General features: G+C 44.6%; 1 protein-coding gene across 4 annotated transcripts; it reads left to right on the top strand.

The window, feature by feature from the left end:
- The first annotated feature begins 312 nt into the window (after window positions 1–312).
- On the top strand, window positions 313–20907 carry GATD1 (glutamine amidotransferase class 1 domain containing 1). 4 transcript variants are annotated; one of them, XM_063331445.1, is made up of 9 exons: window positions 313–459; window positions 2028–2104; window positions 2482–2587; window positions 2975–3082; window positions 3703–3797; window positions 4986–5079; window positions 6949–7060; window positions 15278–15449; window positions 16294–20907. In XM_063331445.1, exons 1-8 carry the CDS (start codon window positions 351–353, stop codon window positions 15294–15296), a joined length of 720 nt encoding a protein of 239 aa, XP_063187515.1. In that variant the 5' UTR covers window positions 313–350; the 3' UTR covers window positions 15297–15449; window positions 16294–20907. The 4 variants fall into 4 exon arrangements, with proteins under 4 accessions (XP_063187515.1, XP_063187517.1, XP_063187516.1 ...); XM_063331447.1 differs by lacking the exons at window positions 15278–15449; window positions 16294–20907 and adding an exon at window positions 7596–7903; XM_063331446.1 differs by lacking the exons at window positions 15278–15449; window positions 16294–20907 and adding an exon at window positions 7593–7903.
- Window positions 20908–20971: the final 64 nt, after the last annotated feature.

Below are 20971 nucleotides of genomic sequence, written 5' to 3'. Positions count from 1 at the left end.
AAAAAAAACCTACGAAATATAAAAAAAAAAACAAACAAACCCCAGCGTAAAACCTGAGGAGGAAAACAGCCGTACTGCTGGAGCAGAGCTTGAGGAGAGTCGCTAAGGACACCAACACGTTATGAAGAGAAAATAAAGCGGGTCGGCCGCTGCACGGTAGTGGGGTGGGGGGAGGCAGGTGGGACGTGCCACCAGGTGACCGCCATGATCCACCGCGGTGCCCCGGAGGGGTTAAAAGGCACCGCGGCCGCCCAAGCCCCTCACGGCCACCACCCTCAACCTTCCCGCCTCGGGGGTCCCCTCAGGCGCTGCCGCCCGCTTCGCCCAACGGCCGCCCCCGCCCACTGCGCATGCGCGGCCTCGTGAGGAGACGGCCCCCGCCGCCGCCGGGTGCCGCCGCCATGTCGGACCGGCTGGGCAAGCCCACCTGCCTCATCGTCGCCAGCGCCGCCGCCGCGGGTGAGACGCTCTCGGTGGGGGGTGTGTGTGTGGAAATAAACCCTCCCTTCCCGTCGGGGAAGCCCCCCGCGTCCTGCCGGGCCCCGCTCCTCCCTTAGTGCGGCCTTCCCCGGCCTGCGGGACCCCTGCGACCCCCACCCCGGGGTGCGGCGGCCGCGCTGTGAGGCCCGTCCCCGGCCTGCGGGGCCCTTCGAGAGCCGCTGCGGTTCTCTGCCGGGCCCTGCTCCGCACCGGTGGGTACATGGGCTGCTCCCGCACCTGTGCGGTGCACAGATGTGCTCGTTTCCCGTGAACGCTCATCTGCCCTGCACATGTGTTCGCCCGTCCCTCAGCACAGCTGTGCTGCTTCAAGGGGAAACCGCTGCCCGAGCAGCCGCACACCCTTCGCGGTGTCTCACACACACACACTTACTCTCGGGTGCACTTCCTCCTTCAGGCTCTACCTGAGGCTTCCCACAGGAGGTTTTGTAAAATAATTAATTTAATTGAAAGGTGCAGCAGCAACAACAGCCCTGACTGGGTGTCCCCAAAGCGAGGGACCCCGAACAAAGAAATCCCTGGGCAATTATACTCTTGTGATCTCCACATCTGCCCTTCACAAGCTGTCCACACGTCTTTTAGTCCAATGATGATTTTTGGTCTGGGGTCTTCTGACACTTCTTTGCTGTGAGGGTGGCAGAGCCCTGGCACAGGCTGCCCAGAGAGGTGGGGGAGTCTCCGTCTCTGGAGACATTCAAACCCGCCTGGACGCGTTCCTGTGACCCTGCTCTGGGTGACCCTGCTCTGGCAGGGGGTTGGAGGGGATGATCTCCAGAGGGCCCTTCCAACCCCTGCCAGTCTGGGATTCTGTGTGATTCTGTGAACATCTTACTGGATTCTTTTTCTGGGTCCAGGCAGGCTCTTATTTTGTGGATCACCTCCTTATCTTCTAGTTCACGTTCCTTGTGCACCAGCACTCACTGACAGAACATGGAGAAACGAAGAGTCCCAGACTGGGGAAAAACACTGCCAAAACATCAGTGTGATATCAACATCTTTCCCATACTAAAAGATTAAACACAGCACTGTACTAGCTGCTAGGAAAATTACCAAGAAAAATAACTCTATTGCAGCCTAAAGGCTTTGGCAAATCCAGCTACTCATGCTAAGTAAAGCTCAGCAAACAGCACAGATCATACCATATTATAACCCTAAATAATTTATTCTAATTAATACTTCCCTCTGCCCCCTCCCTGTAACCCCCCCACCCGAGCAAACAGAGTACCTTCATCATGTGTTTTGTGATACATAACTCATCTATAAGGAAGGCTGTGCATTTCTTACATCTTAAAATAACCCTCTAAAATTACTGAGAGATTTAGTGCTGAGGGACGTGGTTTAGTGGTAACGTGGTGGTGCTAGGTTAACAGTTGACTTGATGATCTTAAAGGTCTCTTCCAACCAAAATAATTCTATGATTCTGTTCTATACGATGAGCAAAAAAACCAAGTTCATGTACTTTGCTAGATAAAATAAGATAGTGTGTCTGGGATTAAAGTATTGGCTTAAGTAACTGGAATCTTTTTCAGGTGTGTCAGCCCAGTCCTTCCTTCATTGCTTTACGCTGGCTAGCTCTGCTTTTAATCTCCAAGTTGCAACTCCTGGGGTAAGTAAAAATGGGCTGTTACTGTGATTTCAGTCTGAAACCAATTAATATCTCAATTGACAAGACAGAATTATACTAAACTTTTTTGACAGGTGTTTTATTGGCTTTACAGATTTTTTTTTACAGGTTTTTTTTTTAATTCTGTCTTCTTAATCTTGGTGTGCACTCATGCTTCCTATAGTATGGTCTTGATATCCGTTACCCACAAAGAGTGGAGGGAGAACTATTAGAACAACTTCTTGAGTGGGGAAAAATGGAAAACTTCAGGTTTTTGAGAGCTAAAGTCTCTCAAAATACCGCATGGCTATCCTTCAAGAAAAGCGGTGGATGTCTGTGCAGCAATACTAACCACAGTCTTTGAACCATGTTTTCTCTAGGGAAAGTCAATTGATTTTGTGGATGTGAATGAGAGCAACATGCGCTGGATACAGGACTTTCGTATGAAATCATACGCCAACCCTGCCAAGTTGGAGTCAATAGATGGTAAGGGCTGTGTGTCATGTCCATTTGTCAGGGAAACAGATGCTTCTTAGTGTTAGGTCTTTAGGGAAGAAGGACACAGAAAAGGCATAAAACTTGTGTTTTAAGGGGAAGCCCTGTCAGCTACAGTTGCTATTTTTTTAAGAGGAAGCCCTGGCAACTACAGCTGTTATTTTCTTAGTTAACTTGGATTGGTAATCGTCTCTTATTATTATGTATACACACACACTATATATATTGTTATTTTCTTAAAATAAAAATTTTGCTAAAGTAGTTTTTGACTGACTTGTGTGGTATTGATTTAATTTTGTCAAATCTGAAATGGGTTTATCATCAGGCTTTTTGTATGTTACTTGTATTAAACTTAGTTTATCCTTTCCTCCTTACTAGGTGCTAGATACCATGCGCTGCTGATTCCAAACTGTCCTGGGGCTATGACTGACCTTGCAAACAGTGGGTACCTGGCTAAGATATTGCAGCACTTCAGCACTGAGAACAGTAGGTGAACATCATTAGGTATTTTGTTAAATAAAATAGTACTTCCATACTGTTCATGTAAGACTGTTACCTTCCAATGACTTAAAAATGTTTACATTGTTGAAGAGCATTCAAAACTGGAAAGAGCTGCCTTAGAGAAATGTATCTTCTCTTGAAAAGTAGCCTCTTTATGTAAATGTATGTAAAAATATATCAGTAGCTTTTCAATGCTTGTATCAGAAGACAGTTCTCTGCCGTACAGCGGTACAGAAACTTCTTTCTCCAAGTCGGTAGGATTCAAGGTTCAGAGACAAATGTGGGATGTAGTAGGATCATCATTAAGGCTGTAGATAATCAAGACTCATGTGCTTTCCATTTACCATTTGAGTATGTGTTTTTTCTCTTTGACTGGTGCTGTCTCTGGACTTGGAGTTACAGCTAGTAACTCTTTGCAATACTGACATGATGCTTATGGTAGTGTACAGGAAAAACCTTATAGCCTAAGAGAGTATAAACAGTGCAGTATAACTTTATTGTAGGCGGGCATCATGCTATAACATGAAGAATCTCATGAACACTCGTGTGTTTTGGGTATTTGAAGATGTTTACAACTTCTCAGAGATGCTTTGCTTTTTCTTCAGAGCCTGTCTGTGCGGTTGGGCATGGAGTTGCAGCATTGTGTTGTGCCACCAATGAGGATAAATCCTGGGTATTTCAGGGATACAGCCTCACAGGGGTAGGTTGAGCTTTTCATCTGACTTCTGCTCTTTGGGAGCTTTATAGCTGTGTGGGGGCCTGTGGTTTCAGGGGATGGTGCTGCTGTTTCTGGTCTTATCTTACAACTTCTTACAAACATATATCATCAGTTTGGTACCCTTGGTTTATGTGCAAGATGTGGAGAGTTGTCATTGGCAAGGGGGCCCAACACTGTGCACGTGAAGGGATTGTCTCACTTAGCTGTCATGTGGAGAGTATTTTCCTTCTGATTGTTCGGTAAACTTGAAACTGCATCAATAAAATGCTAGAAGGGGCTGCTGCAGCTCTTCACATTCATAGTTGAGGGCTTTTAAGAATTACTTTTTTTTTTTTTTCATGAATGCTGGAGGTAAGTTATATTTCTCAAGGTGCTCTTTGATTTTAAAGGTAGCGGGATTCTTAAGAGAAAAGGCTTTTTGCACACACTGTCTTGTAATTCAAAAAGTAGCCGGATACTGGTGATGTTTTATTTAATGTCCAGTCATATCTCTGACCTCACCAGACCACTTATATGGCAGCTGTACCTGTGTCCCAAGATGATGCAAACCTCTATAGTACAACTTCTAGGGTTGAAAATTTACGTGCAAAGTTAAGAAATTAAGTTTATAGGACTCACAAAAGCTATCAATGTCCTCATGTGCTTGCATTTGGCATTACAATCCATGATGAAACACTTAAAATAAGAGACATGATATGGCCCAGATATAGTCACTATGGAAACCATGAAATTCAAGTTCTACCTCTGCATCTAAGAAGTGAACTAAGTACTCTTAATTTAAACTGTTTCCCATATTCATTCTAAAGCAGAGTGCTATTATTTGGGCTCTGCATGTGGGACAGCATTTGTGTCCAACAGCCAAACAGGTCTGTGCTTCCATGAAGTTAATTGTAGGCACACTGTTCAGTGTCCAGTTGATGTGCAGAAATTGCTTGGTGTCTTTCTTTATATATTGTGTAAGAATTTTCAGTTTGCTCCCTATAGAAAATCCATAGAAGGTGCTTGTGGCCATTTGGTTTTTTGCTTCACTCCTGTTTCCTTTCCTATATACAGTTGCGAGGACCGTAGGGGGAATAGAAAAAATAAATTGCAGGTGGAAGTATGTGTTGGTTTTGCTTGGCTCTTTTTATAAAAAGCAAGACAGATTTATTTCCTTTTGATCTTTTTCAGCCCTCTGTGTATGAACTAGTAAGGCAGCCTAATTTTGCCAGTTTGTCCATTATTGTGGAAGATTTCGTGAAAGATTCTGGAGCTACGTTTAGTGGTATGTCACCTTCTTGTTGTCCAGCACTTTGTTTTGTGGCTGCGTTTTGCAAATGAATGTTTGTGTGCCGATTTTGCACAGCTGAACAGGATTCTGACAGGATATCTCATCTTGCATCCCCATTTCATGGATATAAACAAATACCCTAGTGGATTAGAAATGATGAGTGTTCTAAGAATAAATGCCGCAAAATACTGCGTGTGGAGAAGTAGGGCAGTACAGTACAGCACGCTGATTGCCGTGGTTGTCCATGTGTATTCTTTTACCTCATGGTAAAAGAATATGGGGTCATATGTGCTGCAGGGAAGGGTGTGTGCATTAATCTGCAGATGCACAGTCCATCCCTGCGGGGGAATGTCTCTACATAGGTAGCGTGTTGCAGCTGCTTCCTTGCTGCATGGCAGGGAGCACGTGCTCTGCCAGGAGAGGTTATGTTCTGGATTTTGGGGTTGTCTTTTATTCAAGCAAATGCTTCATTATTTAAAGCTGGAGGCAGTATACTGAGTGGTTTTGGTTGCTCTGATTAGTTGTCTTTTACCATGAAGTATCTCACTCTTAGCTAGATTTGATTTTGTAGTGTGTTCTTGTTTCATTACTAGTAGTTTCATTAATTATTATAATTAGTCAAAATATAGAAGTTTGACTTTTGAACTACAAAATCTGAAGTTCTGTCCTGTGTGGGGAAACTAGATCCATTTTTTTCCTAGGTTATTTCTGAATGTGCAGGGAAAAGTGTCATTTTCTTTTACATGCTGCTTTCTTGCAACACTGAAGAGTGACAGAGAGAATTAAATAATAAGCTATAAATGTCTCTCTTCAATTGCAGCTGTCGTTCAGCCTGCTGTTTCGTTAGGTAATTTTTTAGAATCTGTCCTTAAAGGGAACAATGAGATGCCTGTGGTATTTAAGTCATCCTTTATTTAACAGAGTAGTGCCATCTATATAAACTGATACAGTTTGAAGTGACCAGATTAGAGATTACACGTGTGGCATGATAGGAAACAGGAACAAGCTCCTAATGCCATGCATTTATTTTTCACTAAGAAGAAATGCCACTGTCTTATCAAATTGCTGTATATTCTTTGCTTAATCCTCTTCCATCCATGCCGCTGCCAGCCTGCTCTTGTGTTTTAAATGGGATCTTTATGCTTTTTGAGCAAGCTGCTGCCGCCACCTTCTGCATAATGGGTTCAGTGCTGACAGTTTTTAAAAGCTGGTGTCTCCGTGGTACCTGTTGTGACACGTATGCTTGGTTGCAGTGGTGCTGACAAAGGAAGCAAGAAGAGAAGAAGCATGTGGGGTTTGAAGGCACTTAGCCTGTATTTAGACAGTCAGTGGCTGGGAGAGGGAGAGTTGTTCATTACTGACAAAATAATGGTTCTATCTGGAATAAGGTAACTTAAAAATACTAGTTGGAGTACTCAACAATTACTGGTAGATGTTAACGCATTGGGGTATTATAATTGGCCAGAAAATAAGTATCTTCCTGCAGGCTCTTTGTAGCATGGTGATTTCAACTTTGATGTCTTACGTAAGGAGTTCATATTGTATTGCAGGGTAATTACAACTTTAAAATATATACTTTGAGGCTTTTATTATGAAAATCTCTTGATATATACACTTCACCCATCTGGTGTTAATTGAATCAGGGGACCAGTCTGGCTGTCCTTTCAGAGAGGACTTTCTAGAGACATTGTTTCAGGATCGGGGGCCCATATCTGTGGGGGTTATAGATCAATATAGCAGTCACCCAGCAAATCTGTCTGATCAAAATAGTTACTTTCTGTGTTAGTTCTATCAGAGATGTGATGCCGAAACTGAAGTAGTGTTCGCTAACACAATGCTTGTTGGTTTTTCTCCTGCATTTAGCCAGCAGCCCGGATGCTGTGCATGTTGTGCTGGACAGGCACCTGGTGACAGGTCAGAATGAGAATTCCACTCTTCCTGCGGTCCAGAATCTTCTTATTCTTTGCAACCTCAGGTGAGGCAATATGGGAGATAAGAACTAGGAACAGATAGTGGGGAGCATCTTCTAGTTTCAGGAATATCGTCCTCCAAAATAATTTTTTATTTTCCTTGGTTAACAGCTGAAGTGCGTGTCATCTTTGACCTAGCTATTAGGTCGGTTATGTCTTCTGGTAAAAAGCATTTGTGATTATTTAAAAAAGTAGATAAGGTAAAATGGGTTGAGAAAGGCACGGCTATCTAGGTTGGTAAAGTAAAATGCAGACTAGGCTCCACTAAACATTTCTGTTAAGAAAAACATCTCTTGCATGTTGTTCTTTCTGCTTTGGCAAGTTAGCATTTAGTCAGCTGTGGTTTAGGATTCTGGGAATGAACAGATTTAATTTCTTTGATAATGGCTTGGCTGTTTGACTCTTTCATCTTGTCATATAGAAGAACACATCTAAATAACCACAAAAATCTTCTTTTACTCAGGTGAATGTGTGTTAGAAGTCCTTTCCTGGCTGTGGACTAACAGGTCGTGTCATGTTTGGATGTGTTTCATTCAGCAGGAAATGAAGGAGCGGGTCTCTTTGCAAATAGGATGGATGAAGAGCCAGCAGGCTAAGGATTTTCTTGTCTGTTAAATGGAAAAAACATCCCTCTCAAATTCTGTTTTGGACTATGAAGTGACTGTGACAGTGAAGTGGCAATGTCAGGTCTTGCATGTGTAGAGTGAATGAAGGTTGTGAATAAGAAAACTTTGAAGTGCATCACACTTCAGAAGTAACCTTGCCTTTTTGTTGCTACATCTTTTCTCACCGCTTCTCTCTAGACCCTTAATTTACAGATGTGGGAACTGTGTCTTGTTTGAGGGGGGGGGGGGGAAAGTTGGTGCTATGAATACAAATTGCTGAAGCTGAAGACCCTGCTCTAGGCTCATCATTAGTAACTCTGCTCCAAAGAGGACTTGGAACTCTGTGAACCATCTGGTGTTTGCATTTCAAATCTCAATCTACACCTAGACTTTCCTTGAAATGCCATTTCAGATGTGTTCCCACCTTTCTTTTGGTAGGTCACTAAGTTACACTGTCTGAACTCTGAATGTGTCTGGGACACTTGGATATACTTGGAGTAGGATGGAAAACGCTTAGCTGAACTCGGAATAAGGCAGAACCAGTTGTTTGAAGGCAGCTCACTGTGGTGATACTGTGAGCATAACGTGCCCTTGTTTTCTTCCTTGCCTGTTCACATTATTGGACTTCTGTTTAAAAAGTTTGCTCAGCTGTTTTTAAATGGTCTTCTAACTGGTTATCTGTCCTTCTTTGTGGTGCTTATGTTAAGATTTTTGTTCTCTTCGGGGTGTTTGAAATATTTCTCTCTGACAAGTACATTGCGGTTGTCTTAACTGGAATTTTATGGACAAAAGAAGAAAAAATGTAGGCGGCTAATGTAGACCACGTCTTCTGAGGAAACAACTGTAAGATGAAATCTGGCCTTATCTTTCTGTTTGAGCAACAGATATGGCTTGAAGTTGAGCATGGTAAGGAATAATGAGACCAAAAATATTTTCTGCTGTTTCAGCCTTAAACGTACTAAATCTATGGGAAAGTAGACAGATGAGCATTTTTCCTTCACTCTTGGAATTGAGGGCAACATTTCTGCAGTGCTCTGAAGGAAAGGACCTCTGTGGTTGCATTATTTATTTTTTTTAAATGGGATAATACGATATATTGGTTATAACCAGTCATCAAGCAGAGGAATTCTATGTCTTTTCTGTAGAAATTCAATTTTTTAGTTCTGTCTCAAGAATTCATTGTGATTTTAAAAGATAATCTGCTATGGGATTTGTTGGGTCTTCTACTGTTATATTCTGGAGCCCAGCTTATGGATTTTTGCCTTTGATAAAAATTAAAATTAGAATTTGAAATTAAAATTGGGCTTTGATAGAAATGAAATATCAAATAGCTTTGATAGCTTACATCCTCATTCCTGACAAGTTGTTTTAGGGATTTCTTGACCTCTGTCACAATCAGGGCATACTTTCCGTCTGGAGTCCTGGTGGGCTGTCTGCTGAAATGATGTGGAAAGTTTTTGTATTTGTACTGCAGTAGTATGTGGAATTAGGGTCATATTGTGTTGAACACTGTGCACCTACAGCAAGGAGACGCGGTCTGCCACTAAAAGCTCTATTTAAATAGAGGAGGTGAAGCTTCATGCCCTAGACTCCATCAATTGCCTGAGGGGGGGAACGTAGTGGGGCTGGGGTCAGGTATTTGGGGTCCTGACCAAGGTGGGTGTAATTTATGTGGCTTCTCAGGTGGGGGAGCTCTGTCACACCTGATCTAACACCTGACTGCAGCTGCACAGCAAAGTCTCGTTTCTGTCATGGGAATCTGAGAGCCTACAAGTCTGTATTACCTTTGGGACTGTGCTTCCGTGTGATGTTGTCAAAAATCACTAGATCTTTCATTGTCTGCCTTTAAAAACAGAATATTGCTGTCTACCCCGTGTCCTGTTTTTATTCCTTAATTGCGAAGTTCTGTCCAGGCTCATTGATAAGCTGCCAGGTGAACAAACAGTATTCAGATCATTACAGGCTTTGATCAGTTCTCTATTGTAGTATTTTCCTTATTTTGTGACATCCAGGACCTGTTGGAACTGCTCTGTTTGTGCCTGCATCGGGAAGTACACAGATGTACAAAGTACACCGCCTTTAGATTTTTGCAGCGCTTCCTTGTTCTTCTCATGTGGGAGCAGATAAAGAGGAGTTACAGTGTGTAGCTTAATTTTTTTTCGCATCACATGCCCATTTCTATCTCCTCAGTAATCTAAACTGTCCCCAGTGTTGGAGCAGCTCTTGCAAAATGGAGGGAGAATTGCGTGATCCAGCAGGAAGGGGCTGGAGAGGTGATGTGTGCCAGTGCGTGTGCCTGCAGTCTGCTGCTGGGGTTGATGAGAAGGGTGCTGGCTGTGTGGATGTGGCCCAACTTCTAGCAATAAGGCAAAATTAATTTGGTCAAACAATCCTCTCTCTCATGTGGATGGTGGGCCGGCATTGTGTTGTCTTTAGAAATTATGCTGACACATTGTGAGCAATTAGTGATGACAGCTCTTCTAATTTCTCATACAGTATGACCAATTTTAGCTAGGGATTGGAAAAAATAATTCTAAAATTGTGGGAAAAGAAGATCAAATTAAAATCAAAATCACGTGGAGCTGTTTAATGTCTTACCAGATACCTTCAGGAAAGTTTTATTCTGTTTATTTTGATGGGGTGTTACGTCAGCAGATTAAAATGTGAAGGGAGTATCCATAACTTTTGCTCGTTATCATTTGGTTTCTTTACCATATGCATACAGAATTAATTGCACTGTTAGTCGAGAATGATATATAGATAGTTCATAACCTTTCATAAGTTTTCATTTAGTTCTTTGTGCTGGAAAAGCTTTCAGTGCAGCAGCAAACTTGACTCCACAAAGATTTTCAACAACGCATCAGGCCATTTCTGTTACTCCTGTTTATTTTGAAACTAGAAGCATCAGGGTTGAAGTACAGGCTTCAAAGGCAACAGTATGTGTATAGCTTGGGGTATTGTAGCAGACTTCCCCGCTTTAGTTCCATGTTAACTTTGTTCCGCAAATATAACACTTGATGGTTTTGGTATTTTGGGTTTTTTTAATCTTTTGTTTAAAAGGTGTTTACATCAACTAAAATAATGAAGTGACATTACAGGAAGAGTAATGATTTTTGGATAAGTCTTGCATTTTAAACTTTGTGAAGAACTCGAATACTTTGGTTTGTATCTTCTGTGCTGTGCTTCCTTCCTGGTCGATCTGAGCAGCAGCCCAGTGAAGTACCACATCCCAGGCGTCTGAGGAGCGATGTGTATCCTGAGTTTGTTTTCCATCACTTGATTTAAAATGTCACATCTTAAAATGGCAGGTATTCTCCTCTCCCTGGTTGTAAGACTACAGCACTCGAACTGTTCAGTGGCCCAATTTTAAATACTTTTCTTACCCAATTATGCATGATGAGACTGTGACAGATAGCAGCAGCTGGGTTTTTTGGGGGTTGTTAACATAGATGAGAAACATTGCTGCTTATTGCCTTGTGCCTGTTGAGCTTTTTCAGTGTCCTAGCTTGTCGGTGCAATTAGTGTTTTCTCTGTTTCACCACCATGCATGCTAATCTTTAAAGTTAATTTGAATGTAAAGATGTTCATGATCCGTCTAGTGATGTGGGTGAGAAATCACGTATAACTGACTTGAACTGGTGAGAAATCAGGTAGAGGCAATGTCCTGAGTCCTCAAAACATGCCAGCTCTCAACACTGATTTAGCACTTGTTCTGCAGCGTGATGCTTTCCCCCTCTTCCTGGCTTGAGTGCAGCAATTGGAACACTGCAGGGAGGACAAGCTTTTGGCAATGCTTGCAAATACTTGGTGTTTCACTGTCTTTGTGACCAGCTCTTTATAGAGAATTCTGGCATTTAAACCACATGATGGGCCCTTTTGTCCCAAAGCCAGAAACTGCTTCTCAAACAAATTGAAAGCTTCAAATCCTGGAGATTTTCAACCCATGCAAATCCTCATTTTTTTCAGTGTTGCCCTCTGGAGTGCTTGATGCTTTGGTCCTAAGGATGTTATCAGCCAGGCTTATTTCCTTAGAAATCTTTCTGTTCCTAGGAACATCCAGCTGCTGAGTTGTTTTATTTAGGGAACCGCACACAAGAAGGGTGTTACATCTTGTCTCGGCTTAATGTATGGGAGCATATTGTGTATTTTCCTCTGATTTTCTTATGGGCAGACACTGAAGTATCTGCTGGAAGCATTGGAGTACCTCTGCAATACATGGTGCAGAAAAATTTTTGGGATTAATCCAAAGGGACAAGGGCCTTTCTCAGATGATTTATCCCTAGGATAATCTTTACAGCAGTTGGCTCACAGCTGTAAAGAAACATTCCTGTATTGCACCCCCACAAAGGACTTCTTCACCAACAAGAAGACAGCATATGTCACTGCATCCCAGCACCGCACCCCCACTAAAGCTGTGTAGTTGGTCCCTGCAGGAAAGACAGGTCCTCGTAAATGAATCTCTAAGGACTAATTTTAAAGCGAAACTCTACATTGGGAGGCTGAAAATAAATGAATTTACTTCCTGTGTCAGATGTGTGGATCCTACTGCTGTTTTCCCAAGAGCTCTGCTCTCCTTTACCCTTGCACCCTTGTTTCAAGAATACAGGAGGTACTGGGAGTAACTGTTGGGAGCAGTGGCCTCTCTCCCTCGGCACATCGGGTTGTGGAATGCAAGAGGGAGCTGAAGGAGGAAAGAAAAGCGTTTGGGTGTGGGTTCCCCCCCCCCCCCCCCCCCCCCCCCCCCCAAGCTTTGTGTGTTTGCATAGAGCTGGAGGATGAAATTGGAGACCTGTCACCCCAAGGGAAGGCTGATAACCTTGTGTTTGTGCTCATTAATTAATTACATCTCTGGGAATCTTGGCAAGGAAGAGGTGCTGTGGGATGATGCCGCCTCCCCACAAGGTGGTGTTAGTGCTCTAGGCACTTTCTCCTCAGCCACCAGCAAACTCCATCCCCAAACACCAAGTGCAAAGCTGTAACTTTCCTCTTGCCGCTTCCCGAGAAGGGTCTGCCGCTTCTGTGCACCTGTGCTGGCAGGAGGGGAAACCTGGGACACCACCCAGGGCTATGGTATAGCAAACTGCACATCAGCACAGAGTTACATACATTAAGCTGTGCTGTAAGCAACAAGCTACTCCTGCAGCTTTCCAGTAATCTGTGACCATAAGGTCTGCTCTCCCATGCTCCTTTTCTTAGGAAGATGAGGGCAGCGTAGTTAGAAATCATGTCATGAAAGCCTTAATCCTTTGTCATCCCCTAAAACATTGTGTGCTAATGCTACCCTGCATGCTTTCCTTAGAAATTATCCCTACTCAGCATCACTAAACCCTCCCTCTTTCTCCCCAGAGGTCTCCACTTTGCAGTTTTTCTTTGTGTAAAGCCAAGGGCTGACCCTGAATTGTAGCAGATTCTATTAAGTTTTTAATTTCAAATCTTGAACAACTGAGTGAAATTTAAATAGGTGTGCTGCCGCTGAAGTGGAGTTTGAGCCTGTGGGGTCGCTCTGGTCTCTTGATCTCCTAGATCAAACACCAGCAATATTAACTGGAGTCACATATCCCTGGGAATAAGAGGAAGGACTCGTATTGCTCAGGTGCTGCAGAGGTGAAGTTGAATTCCTAGTTTAGGCGCAACATCCCTAGCCATTAGTGCAATGTAACGCCAGTCTGAGTCATGTGGACTGTAGCAAGGTAAGAGTTCCCTCTGCTTCCCAGAAATGCTATGTTTCCTTAGACAAAATTCCCTGGAGGGTGTGTGGATTTCACAGGACAAATGGGAGACCCCTTTGCAGATACTCACTTTGCATGATCCAAATACACCCGAGCTCAGGCTGTAACCTAGATCCCAGCGGTAAAGTAAAAACAAAGTCAAAAAACCAAAGGTCAGATGGTAAGCTTCCTTGGCTTATACTGAAATGAAAATTGAGCAGCAGAGCAGTGGCCTTTGCCGGTCCTCGCCCTGGCAGCATAGTGGCCATTAAACACGCAGAAGCCTGAAAGAGCCTCCTGCAGTCGCTGTTTTCCCAGGAGATGTTCACGGATGCTGTGCGGATGTCCTCAGTGAGGCCACGTGTGTGCAGCCCTGAGGGACCGGGGACACGCAAGTCCCTTATCCTGCAGAAAGGCAAGAAAACAGTCGGATGCCAAGGGTCATGGCAGGTTCACGTCGGAGCTGGCCTCCTGCAGGGACCGCAGAAGCAAAGCAGCCCTGCCACTGGGTTAGAGTCACAAATTGCTTGCCCTTTCTTTGCTTTCTGGATGGTGGAGGGGTTTTACTTATTTTCCCAGTGGAAATTTTCTCTTCAAATACAAATGCTATACAGATACAGCAGATTCATGAGCTATGTGAAATTAAATTTGTGCAAAACATACAAAAGAGAAACAAAAGTAAAAAGGAGAACACTAGTGTTCTTTCAGACAATTGTTAGCGTTGATCTAAGGAGGAATTATCCAGGAGGACAAAACCTATCTGGTGTGTCTCAGTTTCAAGATGTGTTTGGGTGTCCTCGAGGGAAGCCTCTACCTGTGCATTCAAGGAGAGAGAGGAATGGTTGTGCTGCTAAATCTCTGTTCTATTATTTTCCAGTACAAAAGCAGTTAAATCCGTATCAAATAATTGGGCAGAATCATATCATAAGGTAAAAATTATATTCCGTGGCTCCTTGGAGGTCAGCATCTTCTTTACACCTTTTGCCCTCGGACTGGCTGCTTTACCTAACTTGTCCCTCCAAAACTTCCTGATCCTTTTACTTCCACGTCGGCTACAGGAGAGCTAAGTTGATGTGAGCTGCCAGTGAATTAATAGTTACTTGTGTAGGCTTAAACTACTAATTGCTGCATGGTACATCTGAAACTGAGCCACGTGTTTTGATTTTAACCCCCAGCGTCTCAAGCCGTGCCGTGGGCTGGAGCCGTGGCAAGGACTGGTTTTTTTATAATGTATCTGTGTGTCGGGAGCTCTTACAACAAGGCCCTTTGCTTTTACCTGTGTTCCCTTAGGATGAATAATGAAATGTGCCACAGGGAGACCAGAGCTGAGCTTGGCGTTATCTGTCTGCTATTTTTTTTAATTAACTTGCTGCAAATTGCACTTTTATGTCGAACACATTTCCGCAACTGAATATGACAAACCTTTTAAGCCAAGAAGCAGAAAAATCACTGAAATTGGATATTTTGTATTTTGTCTTTGAAATATACCTAATATTTATTTTTAAAGTCTGCATGAAAAACCTAGGATGCAAAATGTTGCATTGACCCCAAATAAAAGGTATTTCAGCTTTTTACTTCCATTTATCCTGCTTCATGTAGGTCCGAAATTTATTTGTTTCATGATTTGCATGTTTTGTGTGTGGGATTTCTTCCAATTCTGTGAGCAAACCAGAAATCATTTATTTGCCAGCTGTGTTCTGTGCTCCCAAGCTGGACTGTCTGCCCAGTCTGTTAAACGAAGTTTGCTTTCTCCTGGGGGTTTGTTTTCTTAATTATATTTCTGCCACTTACTTCCCTGCCTGAGAATGACAATGAAAATAAGAGTTCGAAGTGTGCATTTCGATCACTTGCTGAGCAGTCTGCTGGTGTTGGAGGCTCTAACATTTTCATGAATGTTTTTCTGTTGCAGGAATACTCCGGGACTCTGATATGTGCCGAGATCTCTGCAATCAGGGACTACTTGCACAGAAACGTGCAGGATCCTGCTGCGTAGGCAAGACCCACGCATTTGGGGAGATACAGCACTGTTTCTTCTTGGCATCTGGGAATGGAGGATAGAGAGGACGTCCTTCCCCAGCCTGGTATGCCAGCAGACTCCCTGCAGTTGCAGGAGGTGTCTGTAAACTCAGCTGTGGGTTTGCCCCCCACCATGGCTGGCCTGCGTGTTATCGACATGGTTGCCCAGCCAGTCCCCCCCTCAGCCCAACCCAGAGAAATTCCTGCTTTGCTTGAAGAGTGGGGTCTCTCTCTCTGACCGCCTCACACAGCAAACTACAAGCTGACGTGTACGTGCGGTTTGTAGCACTCAGTAGTCTTAACCTAGGCTCTGATGCTTAGACGACGCACACCCGGAGGAAGCGTACTGCAGACGTTTGGCCCGTGAGGAGTGGGCTTGAGGGCAGCCCTCTGTGCTGGCTCTTCTGGCGTGGGGCTGGGGGAGCCCAGGTGAAGCCCATCTTGTGGGGAGGGCTCAGGTGTAGAGCAGGTGGTAAAGGAAGGCTTTCTGGCCCAAAAGGTTGGAAAGGTTTAGTCTTTGTGGCTGGGAAGTAGTACTGGCTCTGGGTGTGTTTAATAAAGGGTAAGGGCATTTTTAAAACAAGGTTTTAAGACTGTGTGTTGGTTCTTTGGGATTTCTCCACACACGCATTTCATTTGTCCCTGCTTGCTGATTCTAAGCTTGTCCTTGTGGCTGTGATAGCTAAAATCCTTTCTGGGAAACAACAGGCTTCTCCTGCTCCTGGTTTCTTAATCTGAGGAGGTATGGGGATCTGGGAAGCCACTAGGAGGAGACTGTAAACTGGAAGAGACATCTTCATCCCCCGGAAGTGAAGCTGAGGAATAGTTATGGCATAAAGGTGCTTTGTGTGACTGGATAAACAGAAGTATAGGCTGAAGGTTTATGTTGGTTGGTTTGCTCTGTTTCAGGATGGATGTGGACGTCGTACATCAGTCACCTCACAACATCCAGCCTGGACTGAAGAGAAAAGGCCTCTGTGCCGAAGTGGGAAACTGCAGCTGCTACCAGAGCAGGTAAGGGATCCTGTGGCAGTGAACGTTTTAAGCATAACTTGTCCATCTCCTGCCGGACCACGTGGCTGTAGGTAAACGGAATAAGGTTTGACTGTTACTGAGGCACCTTTCCCTGCCTCCTCTTCCCCTTTCACTGCAGTATTTTATTGTCTCTAGAGCAACTTTTGGAATGCTTCAGAGTTGTGTGAACCCCATGGTGTTACTGATGCTGGCCAGCTGTGCCCCAGCTATGTGAGGGGACGGATCCCATGGCTCTGCTGGTGGTGTGAGGGTGCAGGGCACTTGCCTTCCCCAGGAGGACGAAGGGGTATTTCTCACAGAGCCTCAAAGCCTCCGACAGCCCAGCTTCATGGGAGCAAGCCCCCAAATTCTGCGTGCCTGAATGCCCACCTTTTCCCATGGTGCAAGGCCGTTTGCTCACAGAGACGTGCGGTGTTACCAGCTCAGCAGGGCTCAGTACAGACGATTCCAGAGCAGAAAGCTTTTACTGGGGTCTTCATTCCCCAAGCGACCAACTTTAATCTATTAGTATTTTAGGGCTGACTGGGAGATACTTTTAGAAAAAAATGTTAGTTTCTTTCTGACTGAGAAAGCTGCAGAACAAAGAGGCTTTGGGGAAAGTGAAAGAGCAGCAATTTGTCAGCCAGACCTTGCCTAGAAGAGACCAGTCCAGCATATTTGTTGCTTTGAGCTACCAGTTACCCATGCGACAGTAGGGATGTGGGTACCCTCTTCTAAGACTTCCCTGAATTCTCATCCCGTGATGGTTCATCCCTGTCACGGACAGGGCTTTTGTCCTAGTAATCATAAACCAAAATCCAGGATGTGAGACATGATTTAAAATACGACATATACACAGGATGGCATTTGCATTTCAGTCTATTGGTGTGTACCAGCAACCTACACAGGGGCTTTGATTAAGCAATGGGTCCATAATGCCATATGCTTGGAGAAGTTTAAGGAGTCTCTGTTGGACTTCTTTTATAGTAAGAGGGAAAGATACAAAACAGGGACAGACCTGGGTTGTCTTCTCACGGGTGGAGGACTCCAGGCTAAAAGAGGATCCTAGATATGAGAGGTGCATAGGGAATGTACTCCCCAAGGGCAGCAGGATTATCCACAGAGGAGAGACCAGGCACCTTCTGGCCATTTCGTGAGCTATTGGGGAGCCACAGAGATCAGGGACACAGCTTTCAGATGGGAATGCCTTGATTGCTGAGTGAAGTGCGGGATGGAGGGGTCTGGCAAGTCAGCTTGTGTTGCTGGTGTCAGTCCATGGACCAGAGTAGCTGCTTCCTCCCCTCTGGGCTATTTAAGGGCTTGGAGTTGGACTTTGCACAGATCTTTGGGCTCCGATTAATACAACTCTCCCAAGCTCAGTGGGGAAGGGAGGCTGGTGGTTTGCCAGGCTTATGACATTGTTAAATCGTAAATGAGAAAGGATCCAGAGCTGCGCTCCACACTGCGGATCAGCAGAAGAGTCGGAGAGCTGTCTGTGGTCATTATCGAAAGGCAGGCTAAGGATTCACAGATGGTGGAGGAGGTTCAGTTAGCGGTCACGTCCCTGCATCTTCCTGGTGCTGGAGGAGATTGCTAGGGAGGCAGCAGTGTCAGAAAAAAAAGCCCACATTTAAAAGCTCTGTAGAGCACTTGGTAGGACTGGGGAAAAGATGAAAGCAGCTCTCAGGTGAATGAGTGTGTATTTTTTAAATTTTTGTCTTTTAAGAAGAAAAGTGGCTTGCCAGAGGTGACTCCAAATGTTGCAGCGTGACACAGCACCTGGACACATGGGTCACGCTTATCTATGTAAGGGGATGGCATCTTCAGGAGCTGGGCATCAGTCCCTTGCTGACCTGTGCTGTGATGCTGTGAGTGTGCAAAAAGCAAATTTGCTGGGGGGGCAAACATTTTCAGGCAGTCTAAAAGCTACTTCTGGATTTGACCCTTTTTCAGTAGCAGCTAAAGCCTGGGGCAGATGCAGGGAAGTGACTGTACCTCCAACGCACAGCGGAGCTGTTTCAAGAAACTGGCGTGTAGCTCTCCATGTTCTTCTGCAGAAAAGAGACATGTTGGTGCCCCAGGGCTCTCTGACAGCACTGCGTTCCCTTGGAATTATTTTTTTTTTAATGCCAAATAGGTACGAATCTCAGGAGAATGACTCAGCTAAAACAATCAGCAAAAAGGTTCCTGTTGATACCAGTGGGCTGGTAAATGCAAAGCTCAGACAGACAGATGGTCCTTCTGTGTTGCTTCTAGAATGAAGCTGCTCTGAGGACAGAGCAGCCGGGGGTCAGTGCTAACTCAGCTGCATGCAGCTTCTCTGCGGTATAATCGTGCCTGAACCCTTCCACCTGTAAGAATGCAGTAGCAGCCTAAAATACCTCCTAATTCCTTTGCTAAGAAGTCAGGCGTTAGGACGTGCTTGTGTTGGTGTAAGACAAGTCGTGGCAGGCTGAGAATCATCCACCCATCCAGGTGAAGTTAGAGCCTGTAGAGGGGTTTATCGCCTGTCAGCGAACGTGAGGAAGAAAGATCCATTTTTCAGGGAGACCAGCAACAGCTCCAGTTCTTCCTCTTCAGAAGATGGGAAACGCTTGAGCTCTTCGTCACTGACACTGTGTTTAATGTTCCCCCTTTGCTAGATTAAGTAGGCTTGTTGCTGTGGGGAAATGTTTTTGTGTGGCTGAGGATCCCCATCCTACCCTGTCATCTGTTCTGATTGTTGTAACAGCGGTTTTTAGAAAACACGTCGAAGCGCCTGCTCGTGAGTTGTGTTGTCTTTCCAAAGCAGTCTCTGGTTGTTCTGGCTTGCCATGGGTCTCGCTGCTCTGTCATCTGTGTAGCTGTCAGCGCTGTGCAGCTTGATGAAAGCTGTCCCAGGGAAATGCAATTCTGGACCAGCTGAAAGCCTCATTCTCTTACCCGAGGAAGTCATGGCTTCATACTTCTGTAACTGTTAACAGTTGGAGCCGAACTTGCCTGTTTCGGAAATCGTGGTCTGCTAAGAAGCTAGACCTCTCTTTGTCTCATGCTCTGGAGCAGAAAACCTGTTGAGAAAGCTGGATCCAAAGCCTACAGGCTCATCCTTGAAGTTCTTTTCAGCAGGATACAAATGCTCTGTTGACAGTTTGTAAGGACTGTAGCGATCTAAATCGCAGCGCGCGCTGACTTGCAACGGTAGGTCAGATGGCTGTGTGGTGGTGTAGGGAGGTGGGGACAAGGTAAAGCTTTTAATGCTGGCTTGGCTTTTGAAAGGAAGGGAAAGAGGTCACTTCCCTCTGGATAGCTTGGTTTCTACCACGGCCTGCTTCTCACCGCTCCCTACAGCTGAGAGCAGAGAGGTCTGGGTCAGTCCCCTGAGGCAGCTTCGTCTCTGGTTAGACTGGCATCATTCCCAGTGCTGCGTGGGGCAGGTCACCGCACAGACGCGTCTGGCAGGGTTCTGTCCTCAGACCCGCGCCTGGCTGGTGAGCACAGAGCCCGCTGTCCCTGCGGCTGACACAGTGGTTCCCAGGTTGTTACAGCAGTGTCCTCACAATGGTGCTGCTGTGTCACACTGACGTTAGTGATCAGATGTTCCCTTGGCTTGTTTTCTTTCTATTATTCAAGCTGGATATAGCGTGTGTGTATAAATATTGTAGCCTTAGTGATACTTTTTTTTTTTTTTTTAATTAAGAGGTTAAGTTCAGGCAACTCTATCAGGAAGTGGTTAATTGTGTCTACATATAAACAGGAACCTCCTGTCTACTCTTGATGGAACTGGACCTATATAAACTAATAAGACATATTAGTCTTAATGAAATACAGCATGAAATGTAATCGGATGCGTCCCAACTTAATAGAAGAGCCCTGTAATTGGTAAGTGCTGTGTTAGAATTAGGTCACTCCTGAGGGAGGCTGCCACACAGCTCTTCCTCTTTTCCAAAAGCAGCAACTTGAGAACAATGAGGAAAGGAGGGGATGACAGAACTTAAAAAAAAACCACCAAAAAAACCCACACAAAAAACCAAAACACAAACCAACACCCACACAAACCCCCCACAAAATCCCCAAAGACGAACCCCCTTCCTCTGTGAGGTAGGGTTGGCAGCAGTTCCATGACTGTTGCATAAAGAAAAGCAGTAACTCCTCCAAAGACAATATACAAAGCTCTTAGCAGCTGATCTTGAGTTGTATCCACATGTTCACTCTGTCAGCTCACATTAACCAATTGTCGAGTTATTTATTAACTGCTTGAGAGACTTAGTTACTTAATTTTGAAACTGTAGCCTTCAGTAACATCCAGGGTAGTTGTAGCTTATACCTGTGTTGTAATCCCAGTGGCATTTTTAGCTTCAATCAATTCCGTGTTCTTGCTGTTACCTTGCGTTGGGCTCTTAGGTAAGTGGTAAACAGAACTGGTATTTGATAAAATTCCTAAAAATTGCTTATGATACAGCTTCCCCCCCTCCCGTTAAAAAGCCTTGACATAGTAATTATGATGACATTCACCAGGTTTGGCAACCAGTAAGTCCCTACTGCTTGGAGCCCTACAGCCACCTTGGCTGCAGAAAGAGGACAGGAAGAGACTGGA

This window comes from Chroicocephalus ridibundus, chromosome 4 (genome assembly GCF_963924245.1).
Source record: "Chroicocephalus ridibundus chromosome 4, bChrRid1.1, whole genome shotgun sequence".
Classification (NCBI taxonomy): Eukaryota; Metazoa; Chordata; class Aves; order Charadriiformes; family Laridae; genus Chroicocephalus; species Chroicocephalus ridibundus.
The sequence above is the reverse complement of the archived record's forward strand: the minus strand, read 5'-3'. Positions and strand labels throughout refer to the sequence as shown.

Excerpts from the sequence above, each read along its gene's own strand:
- GATD1 (XM_063331445.1), top strand. The coding sequence starts at position 351 with ATGCGCGGCCTCGTGAGGAGACGGCCCCCGCCGCCGCCGGGTGCCGCC. Across the intron at positions 3,083-3,702 it reads GCACTTCAGCACTGAGAACA|AGCCTGTCTGTGCGGTTGGG; the intron begins GTAGGTGAACAT and ends CTTTTTCTTCAG. Across the intron at positions 5,080-6,948 it reads TTCTGGAGCTACGTTTAGTG|CCAGCAGCCCGGATGCTGTG; the intron begins GTATGTCACCTT and ends TCCTGCATTTAG.